This window comes from Amphiura filiformis, chromosome 11 (assembly GCF_039555335.1).
Source record: "Amphiura filiformis chromosome 11, Afil_fr2py, whole genome shotgun sequence".
Lineage (NCBI taxonomy): Eukaryota > Metazoa > Echinodermata > Ophiuroidea > Amphilepidida > Amphiuridae > Amphiura > Amphiura filiformis.
Genome location: NC_092638.1, coordinates 26240485 through 26250852, shown reverse-complemented (window position 1 = coordinate 26250852; position 10368 = coordinate 26240485). Strand labels below are relative to the sequence as shown.

The 10368-nt window shown below is 39.3% G+C and overlaps 1 protein-coding gene and 1 non-coding gene across 2 annotated transcripts; both read left to right on the top strand.

Annotated features, from left to right (window-relative positions):
* Window positions 1-72: 72 nt before the first annotated feature.
* Trnal-aag (transfer RNA leucine (anticodon AAG)) lies at window positions 73-154 on the top strand. The gene has a single exon. It is a non-coding gene; the product is annotated as a tRNA-Leu (tRNA).
* Window positions 155-3465: 3311 nt separating this feature from the next.
* LOC140163970 (uncharacterized) lies at window positions 3466-8736 on the top strand. Its single transcript, XM_072187261.1, has 2 exons — window positions 3466-3652; window positions 7356-8736. The coding sequence occupies exon 2, from the start codon at window positions 7378-7380 to the stop codon at window positions 8500-8502; it is 1125 nt and encodes a 374-aa protein (XP_072043362.1). The 5' UTR covers window positions 3466-3652; window positions 7356-7377; the 3' UTR covers window positions 8503-8736.
* The last annotated feature ends 1632 nt before the right edge of the window (window positions 8737-10368 follow it).

The window sequence follows — 10368 nt, the reverse complement described above, 5'->3', positions numbered from 1 at the left end:
AATGGTCACAGAAATCGTTATACATAAATAATACATAGGTTATATATAAATTTTCTTCACTCAGTTCATCACGGTAGCGTGGCCGAGCGGTCTAAGGCGCTGGTTTAAGGCACCAGTCATTTCGATGGCGTGGGTTCGAATCCCACCGCTGCCAATACTTTTTTTCTACTTTTTAAAACTTTTTTTTTTATATTTCTATGTTTTTTATTTTTACAAGAAATCACATAAAAAAGAGATTAGAAACATTGCAAAAAGATATCACTAAGGGTCACCATTTACAAAATATTTGCACAATTAATTTAACACCAATTACCATCCAGCAAGAATGCTCAAGAAATCATGTAGCCAGCATATGATTAGGCCAATTACAATTGATTCTTAGTTTCCTGTTTCCCGCCCGCGTCCGAAGTAGAGAATTGCAAAATATTTAATTATTTTATTTATATTTTGGATTTTCTCTTTAAAAATAACTTTTAATGACTACCATTTGCTACTTTGTGACTTTGATCATATCATCTATAATGATGAATAAACATAGAACCTAATTGTACCATTTAATACTCATGTATAAAATCAAACATAGTAGTAAAATAATTAAATGCATGCTCCTTGTTAAAATGGCTTGATGTAGGTTGCGACCACTTATTTTAAAATAAAGAAAATAAAAGATAATAATAATTAATAATTAAAAGTCGCCTCACCCCTGGTTTTCAACCATGAAACAGGAAACTAAGAATTAATTTTAAAAAATACATCAAAAATTACAAATCAAATATCCATTTACGGAAATGGGCAGAAAGTTTGTCTTTAGGTTTAGGCCTATCCTTTAAGTATTCCGTCTCCCTATGGGCCTTATTAAAAGTTGGCTTTTTATTTTGAAATTTGCAAATATTAAATACAATCTTTTAAAAACAGGAACAAATGGGTAAGGAATTGATCACCGTACCTGGGACACCGAACATTTTATCCCCGGGATTTTGAAAAATCACTAGCCTATCATGCTTGTTTTAACAACCGGTAGCGGTAGTATAAACCAATTTGTAATTGTTAAAACAATTACAAATTGGTTAACTACCGGTACTTCACAGTCACAAAACACATAGGCCTACGTCTTAAGGGGCTGTGCAATAATTATGAGCCCTGGGGAGGGTAAAATTGGGGGGGGGGGGGGCAAGAAATTTTGGCGAGCCGAAAGGGGGGGCAAGCAATTTTTGGTAAGCCGAGAGGGGGGCAAGCGATTTTTGGCACGCATTCACAGGGCGCCTTTTTAATAAAACGCTCTAAAAAGGCTTAGGAAAACGGTACGGAAACACTTAAATATGCAAATTTTCCTGCTCGCTCCGCTCGCATCATAGGGCCTACATCTAGAAGTTTGGAATTTGGGATCCCAAAAATTTGGCATGTTCAAGGGGGGTCAAAGAATTTTGGCGGGCCGAGAGGGGGGCAAGCGATTTTTGGCGGGCCGAGAGGGGGGGCAAGCAATTTTGGCGAGCCGTTCGAAATTTTACCCCGGGGTTGATAAATATTGCACAGCCCCTAAGACATTGGTCCACATAAAATTTAAGAATATTAGGACATTTTCAATTTCAATGTAGGCCTATAGAGTATAAGGGACCGTTCACAAACACTTGTAAGGGGGGCCTGATGAAAAAAAATCATCCTTTTTTTGACATGAAAGTTATGGGTCAACCCCATAGAGAAGCATCTAAACTCAATTTTCCCAGGAAAATGTGTGTTCATTTTTTTCAGCCCCCCCTTAGGAGGGTCAAAAAATTCAGCCCCCCTTTTGCATCAGACCCCCCTAAAAGTGTTTGTGAACGGTCCCTAAGGACAGTTGCTTCATGTGTTTACAAGCTTTTACAGGCAGTACTGGGTCAAAGTATGAAAGTATGTAGGCCTACTCACAACAGCATCTGTGATTGGTCAGTGAAGGAGATTGGAGGCTGACAACCATATCTTCACCATTTCCGTGGAGTTCAATCACCTAGATGGTTCAATACGTCTACTACGTATTGAATAGCTCACGCGGCGTATTGAACTGTTGAAGTGGGTCGAAGTTTTATAGCATTTTCCCAAATGTCCATGCATGATCCAAATCTTGTGGTGCAAATAGCCAAAAATTGTAGTGATAGGCTATATTAGGCCTATACTGTGATTCAAGGGACCGTTCACAAACACTTGTTAGGGGGGCCTGATGCAAAAAGGGGGGGGGGCCCTTAAATTTTTTGACCCTCCTAAGGGGGGGGGGGCTGAAAAAATGAGTTGATATGCTTTTCTATGGGGTTGACCAATAATTTTCCTGTCAAAAAGGGGGGCCCTGAAATTTTTGAGATCTGAAAAGGGGGGGGGGGGTAAAAATAAAGCAGCTCAGTTTTGGTATTTCATCAACACTTTTTTTGGCGAGATATCCCCTCCTTCTAAAAGACGCATAAATTTTCTGTGTTTTTGTCCAATAAGCTTAAAGTTATACACCTCTAGTGCAATTGCAATTATTAAATCAATGTAGGCCTAATTTGTTTCAAAGTGATTTTCATACGCAACGTTAAGGGATGGGGTATGAACGTTTGGACAGTATTTATTGTGGGACATTAGAGCACATCAGAAGCTATCAGAAATATCGAATTGCATTCTGAATACGAAGAATGTCTTTCTGATATCAAATAATTTTGATTTTTGAAATTCGCAATGAAATACACATCTTTAATATGGCAAATCATTAAAAATTGATATTTTTGATATTTAACAGTATATACTGCGAAGTAAACTTGATAAATCTGATGATTTATACTTGTGTAGGCCTATAAGTGTATGTAGGTGGGATGAAAAGGCGACGATCAATTGAAAATTTTAACCTTTCGTATTCATGGTATTGAAGATATGGATTTTCCCCAAAAAACACACACAAAAAATGAGGTCTTTGGGGAAAAATCCATATCTTCAATATGAAAGGTCAAAATTTTCAATTGATCGTCGGCTTTTCCTCCCAGCTACATACACTTTAAGAATATATCATTAGATTTATAAAATTTACTCTAGGACTGTATCAAAAATGTGAAAAAAAATCAAATTTTAATAATTTGTCATAAAATTTGTATTATATCATGAATTTCAAAAAATGAAAATTATTTGATATCAGAAAGACATTCTTCGTATTCAGAATGCAATTAGATATGTCTGATGTGCTCTCATGCCCCACAAAAAATACTGTCGAAACGCCATAAACGCTCATTCCAAACTGCGTAAAACCATAGTAAAACAATCTATTGAACAGCAAAGAGCCTCTGGAAGAACCAGTAATCATGGTAATAGCTTGGTAATGGGCCTATTTTAAGAGATGTATCGGATTACTAAACAATGCATGGCACAGCATGGTAGGTAACAAGGTCAAAGAATGTACACACACTGCATAGGTTTATCAAACTGCAAGTCGGAGAGGGAGAGAGAATTTAGTCAAAATCCAGCGGAAGCTAGTGGAGTGAAACTGTTGAATGTAGGCCTACCGTGTCACGACTATAGGCCTATGAACATGATCTGAGCAAACCAAAGTTAGCTAAGTTGAACTCACGAGCCTGTCTGCATATTTAGCCTATACAAATAAAGTAAACCCGGGAGGCTGGAGCTAAACAAGTAAAAGCTAGTAAACATGGTAAAGGTAAGTTCTATTTTGTGTTCAATTTCAGTCCATGGATGGGCTACATATATTGGTTTGAATACAGCTCTGTTTATCGCTTTGTTTGCCCCTCCCCTCACCCTATATACATTATTATTGGAGGGCATTTTAATCTTCCTAAGATGACCTGGGAAGACAACCAAGTTGCTCACGGTGAACTTCAAGAGAGTATTCTCCAAATTGCAGCTGGACTTTGGACTTGATCAACTTGTTCACTTTCCAACCAGACGAGACAGTAAATGGTACCGAGAACATCCTCAGTCTATGTTTCACCAATAGACCATCGCTGGCTGACAGTATGTCTCCTCATTCAGGTTTAGCTGATCATGACATCGTGCTGGCAAGTTTCTCGCTGCAAGCTGTGCTACCAAGAAGCTCCAAGAAAACCACCTAGGGAAGTTTACAAGTGGGGAAAAGTCGACGAGACGGGTTTCAAAAGTGATGCCAAAGTCCTAGCTGATAACTTCCTTGAAGCTCGATCTTGACAGTGCACCTGAAACAAGATCCACAGAGGAAAACTGGTGCAGACTGAGGGATGGACTGCTTAATTTAACTAAGACACATGTGCCTACAAAGACTGTCAGAGGGAAGAACAATGTACCTTGGTTCACTCAGAAGCACAAGAAATTGTGCATGCGCAGGAAAAAAGAGCGTATTACATCAAAGCAAAAAAGACCGGTAGTGATCATCCGCACTGGGACATGTACCGTAAAATGGGGTAACTTTGGGCACTTTTCAGAGTTTTTAAACCACTGCTTCCAAACAAAACCAATTTTATTTCTAATTAAATCTTTTTTGTGACATCAGGGTTCCCTTCTACACCTTGGAGTTGAAAAAGTTTTTTTAATAATTTTGTAAGGGTGCCCTAGGGGTTCAAAATGACCTGACCAAAGTTACCCTGCCTTTGGGGCAACTTTGGTCACAGTATTACATTCCATGAAGGAAAAAAAATCAAAAAAATTGATCTTCGCTGAATATGGACAAGTTGTTGTTTATTATGACATTTGACACCTTGCAAAATTAATCAAACACACATCCTTGCTCACAAATATCGATTTTTATTTTTTCTGAAAAAAATGTAAAAAAATGCTGATTTTTGGTCAAAAATCCCGCTTTTTTCGTAAATTTCAAGGAAATTACACATGAGCGACTATTATTTCTTCCAAACATATTTCTTAACAAATTGACACCAAATATGACTAAAAACAATATTGCTGTACGAAAATATGACCATTTAAAAAAATATATTTGACCGACCAAAGTTACCCCGCTGACCGAAGTTACCCCATTTTACGGTACCTGAAGGTGAAACGCGAGGTGGCGAGAAAGTTAAGAACAGTTGAGAGAAACCATGTTGCTGATATTGCTGCCTCTGATGACCAGAAAGTCATGTGGAAATACATCAAAGCCAAAAGAAAAGACAATGTTGGTGTTCAGACACTGAAAGTGGATGGCCAAACAATCTCTGATGACCTGGGTAAAGCCAGTGCTCTCGCGAAACAGTTTAATAGTATTTTCAACAGAGAGGCAGAAGATCCTCCGGTTTATCTACCGAGTCCATACCCAAGCATGCCTGATGATGTAGTTGTTGATCAAGCTGGCGTCCTGAAACCCCTGAAAGAAACCAAAGCCAATAAAGCGGTGGGACCAGACAACATCCCAAACAAGGCTCTGAAACGGGCAGCCGAGGAGTTGGCACCTGTTGTTTCACACATCTCTTTCAACAGTCGCTTGACGAGGGCTACTTGCCTGAGCACTGGAGACGCGCAGACATTGTTCCGCTCTTTAAAAAAAAAAAAAAAGGGTCAAAGGCGGAGCCATCTAACTACAGGCCAGTGTCGCTGACCTCAGTGCTGAGTATACTATGTGCTCCAGATGCTTATAAGCATCTGGAGCACATAGTTGATAGCCAGATGATGGCGCACTTCGACAGCCAAAACATACTGTCTGACTGCCAGCACGCCTTCAGAAAACAGAGATCTTGTGAAACCCAGCTCATCACAACACTTCATGACCTTGTCTCCTAACCACAACAAGTTAATTACCACTGATATAGCCATTTTAGACTTTAGTAAGGCCTTCGACGTTGTGCCTCATAAACATCTGCTGTTGAAGCTGAACTACTGCGGCGTCCGTGGTAACGCACTTGAATGGAATAAAAGCTTTCCTGACTCATCGCCAGCAGAGGGTGGTTGTAAACGGCCAAAAGTCCGAGTGGGATACAGTCCTGAGTGGAGTACCGCAAGGTACAGTTTCCGGGCCACACGACTTCATCGCTTTTATCAACGACATCGTTGACGGTCTATCATCCATTGCAAAAATGTTTGCAGACGACCTCATTGTCTACAGGGGTATACGTGGGACACAAGACGAAGTGGAGTTTCAAGAAGATCTTGATAAGCTAGTTAGCTATGGGCTGAACTGTGGGGAATGAAATTTAACGCCAACAAGTGCAAGGTTATGCGTATCTCCAGAAAACGGGATCCTGGTCACCCAACCTACCAGATGCTAGGCACTACACTGGAAGAAGTCACCTCCACACAATATTTAGGCATTCATATCCAGAACAACTTGAACTGAAGTGGGATGTCCAGACTCACTACGCAGTAGGAAAGGCTACTAGAGTTCTCAACTTCCTGATGAAGAATTTCCACAACTGTACCAAAAAGATCAAAGAGCAGCTTTACAACTCAATGGTGAAACCCCATCTTCAATAGGCCTACGCTTCTGCTGCTTGGAATCCAGGCACTGTAAAGAATAAGGATCTCCTAGAGAAAGTACAGAGAAGGGCAGCAAGGTTTGTGATGGGTGATTTTCATCGAACATCGAGTGTTACAGAGATGTTACAGCAGCTCAGTTGGGAAGCAATTGAAGAGGGAAGAATCAAGACCAGAACAAGAATCCTTCAGAAGATCACCATGAACCGGTTAGCTATAGATGGGTAAAAATACTTCAAGCCAAAACCAAGCAGGAGCAGAAGGGGGCATTAAAACCAGCTTGTTTTTCATGAGACTCCTTACAGGCAATTGAAATTTGGAACAGGTTCCCTATGGTGCCTGTGCCCGACGACGACGACGACGGCGACAGTAAAAGTTTGACCAGCCAGAAGCCCCAACTTAATTTTAGACTATAGACGAGACCCAGCCAGCACTCAAGTCAACCTCCAGTGACACTCCCGTGTGGATGTGCTATGGAGGAAGTTTCAACGAGGTAACGAGGTATATACCAGTGGCGTAGCTGCCGGGGGCATGGGGGGAAATTGCCCCCTCTGGCAAATAATGCCTATTTGGGCCCCGCCCCCTGATGCAAAGAAAAAAGAGGGAAAAGGAGGGAGAGTATTCCTTTAGCGATTTAGATGATGAGAAGAAATCGTTTATACATATTATGCTTCAGTTTTTACACAAAACATATTTCATCGAACACCCGCCCACTCGGCTATTTCAATAAAGGTAATCAGAATTCCTAAGAATGTGCAATAAATTATTTGAACGTTTCTGTTCTGTTTGCTAGCCTTTTTAGAGCGTCTTATTTTTGCTCCGTAAATGTTTGCCACATCTCGCTTGCCGAAGAATTAGGCCTGTAATTTTGGTAACTTGTTACAACCATGACTTTAGTGAAAAAAAATAATGATTTCATGCGTTGATTATTTAATTATTATCATAATTGGTTTTTTTTTTAATTTCAGATTTGAAGCATTGTACAGCAATATGGGCTCACGATGGGCGCTTCTAGAATCCGTATTTCCTCTAACCTGCAAATACTGTAAAAGAACTTTCTCAGAACTGTCGATGCTTCGAAGTCACGTTATACGTCATCAGAAGCGGGCTAACACATTCAGGCACTGTTATCTAAGGGAATCGATATCGGACCCTCGCAATAAATACCTTGATGAAGAGAGTCGAAGAATTTCGTTTCGTCGCGGTCTGAAGGGGTTTGGTGACAGTCGCGACCAGCAGGACCAGCTCAAAACAACTGAAGCGGGGCTGAAGCAACGAAGTCTTGCATGCCATAAGCCTGATTCTGGGCATTCAAAAACTGCTAGATGTGAAAAGAAATGCAGCAGAAAGAAATTAAATTACTCAAATAAGAAGACTGAAGGAGTTACACGGAAAGAGCGCACTTCGGGTAATGGTAGCTTTAAGACGGATACAGCACATAAAGGTAGAAAGAAAAAGGTAAAAAAAACCAAAAAGAAAACTCACTTCTGCAAATTTTGTCAAAGACAATTTGGCTCTACTTCGGACCTCGGAAGACATGAGATGACACATACGAATGAACGGCCTTATAAATGTCGGTATTGTCCATCAGCGTTCACCAGAAAAGATCATCAAACACGCCATGAAAATCTTCATTCAAATGTCCCCGCCACCAAGACCAACAAAACCAAGCCGGCAGACGATATCAACTCCAACATGTCCAACAGATTTAAATGCCGCTACTGTGATAAACATTACTCGCAAGACCATTATCGAAACGCCCACGAAAAGATCCACAAATCTGAAGGATACAAATGTGAAAGTTGTGAGAAAGTGTTCCCGATACAATATCAAAAAGAAAGGCATGAATTGGTTCATAGCGGAGAGAAACCGCATTCTTGCCGATATTGCTCAAGGAGGTTTGCCTTCGCGCGTGATGTTATCAATCATGAGTTGACGCATACCGACACGCGTCCATTCGCCTGTCAGTACTGTGCTAAACGTTTTTATCGAGATAATACAAGGAAACGTCATGAGCAGACCCATACAAGGAAGAAATTTTCATGTGAACATTGTAAGAAACAATTCAGCAGAGCAGACTACAGAAATATCCACCAGAGAACTTGTCAAAATTGAAATTCCTGTAACTACGCGCGGCGAATCAAGGATTTGAAGTATACAGCCTGTCTAAAAAAATTGTGCAAGTGAAAAGCGCCCTCTATGGCAATTAAAACATACTGTTGTGACATGATGCTTACATCAACGTTAAGGGCGTGGTCTCAGCTCTCAAATGCCGTTTGTTCTGTTCAATTTGCTAGTTTTAATAGCTTTTAATCTCGAGATATGTTTAGTTAACAATGAAAGGGTAAAATCACTATTGTGCCACTTTTATTAGGGAAGATCTGGAGGACTGTACATGTAAATCAATGATAGCATCAAGTTTATCAAGAGTTCCTTCGTGAAATCACAAGAACGCATCAATTATACAACAATAAAAATAGTTTTTACTGTTTTATTATGGTAAAAATAGTAAATGTGATTTTACCCTTTCGTTGTGAACTAAACATATATCGAGATTAAAACAAGCAAATTGAACAGAACAAACGGCATTTGAGAGCTAAGACTGCGCCCTTCATAGTGCAGTTTTGTCCACGGCAAATTCACCGTGACCTTTTCAGCCATAAACCCGCTTAGTGAAGATTAAACCGAAATATGCAGTACTAAACCATTATAGTAATCGATTGTCCAATGCACATTTCTTACCACGTGATGATATTTAATCCAATGAGCGATCGAATTGTCCGCTACGGTCGACTAATCCAATCGATAATGACGCTATTGACATGTACGGGCGGAGCTCCACTGACAGAGTTTTGGGGACTTTCACTGGTTTGCTATCATTTACGCATCAAGGCGGTCCACCGTTATTATAAGAACTATGCTAATGATTTAAAGATTGACATGTAGAAAATAAACCATACTTGATTGACAGAAAGTACTAAATTTGTACCTATTACGGTTTGGTGGCACCCCTCTTCCAAATGCGACCAAATCAGGGCGCCCCGGTGAAGCAAAATGTGCATTGGATTAACACGGGAGTTTGGATAAGATAGTAGATTTCCTTTCTCATACAAATACATGGTCCCTTGTTATTAAAGCTCATATATATATATATTAAAAATTCAGATATTTTGAAAAGAATAAGTATAGAGAAAGTACTACAATCAGAGCTTTTATCCTACGTGGATCCGCCTCTGAGTTGTGCGCGCCTCTAATGTTCACCAGCCACATGTCAAAATGCGGTTGGTACCCCAATTATTTCAGTGATGGCTTTTACACGACGTCAACGACACACCTGATTGTTATAAAAGTCATGTCAGTATTCGTCTGTGGCATGCCGCCTCGTAAAAGAAAGAAAGAAAGAAAGAAAGAAAGAAAGAAAAAGAAAGAAAGAAAGAAAGAAAGAAAGAAAGAAAGAAAGAAAGAAAGAAAGAAAGAAAAGAAAGAAAGAAAAGAAAGAAAGAAAGAAAGAAAGAAAGAAAGAAAGAAAGAAAGAAAGAAAGAAAGAAAGAAAGAAAGAAAGAAAGAAAGAAAGAAAGAAAGAAAGAAAGAAAGAAAGAAAGAAAGAAAGAAAGAAAATATGGACGTATGTAACATTTTAATTTAAATTTATTTGATTATTTTCTAACTTAAATATTTTCTTTAGAGCAGGGACAAATATTTTTCCCTTTCTCGAGTATATCCAATTTGAGCCCTAAATAAGAATCTACTTCTTTTGTTACTGATTTAATTCAACGATTTATTCCATTAGCAATATCAAGGATTAATGTTACACCTCTTACACACGGCTGTTTGATGTGATCATTTATTGAACGGCTAATCAAGCTTGCAGCAAAATAGCCACAATAGCAAATTGGAATTGTGTATTAATTTAAAACTTAAAACAAACTAAAGATAAGTCTTCACTTCACCTATTTTTTAGAGTTTCATAAAAATTTTACC

Bases quoted from the DNA above. Each gene is read 5' to 3' on its own strand.
- LOC140163970 (XM_072187261.1), top strand. From the start codon at position 7,378: ATGGGCTCACGATGGGCGCTTCTAGAATCCGTATTTCCTCTAACCTGC.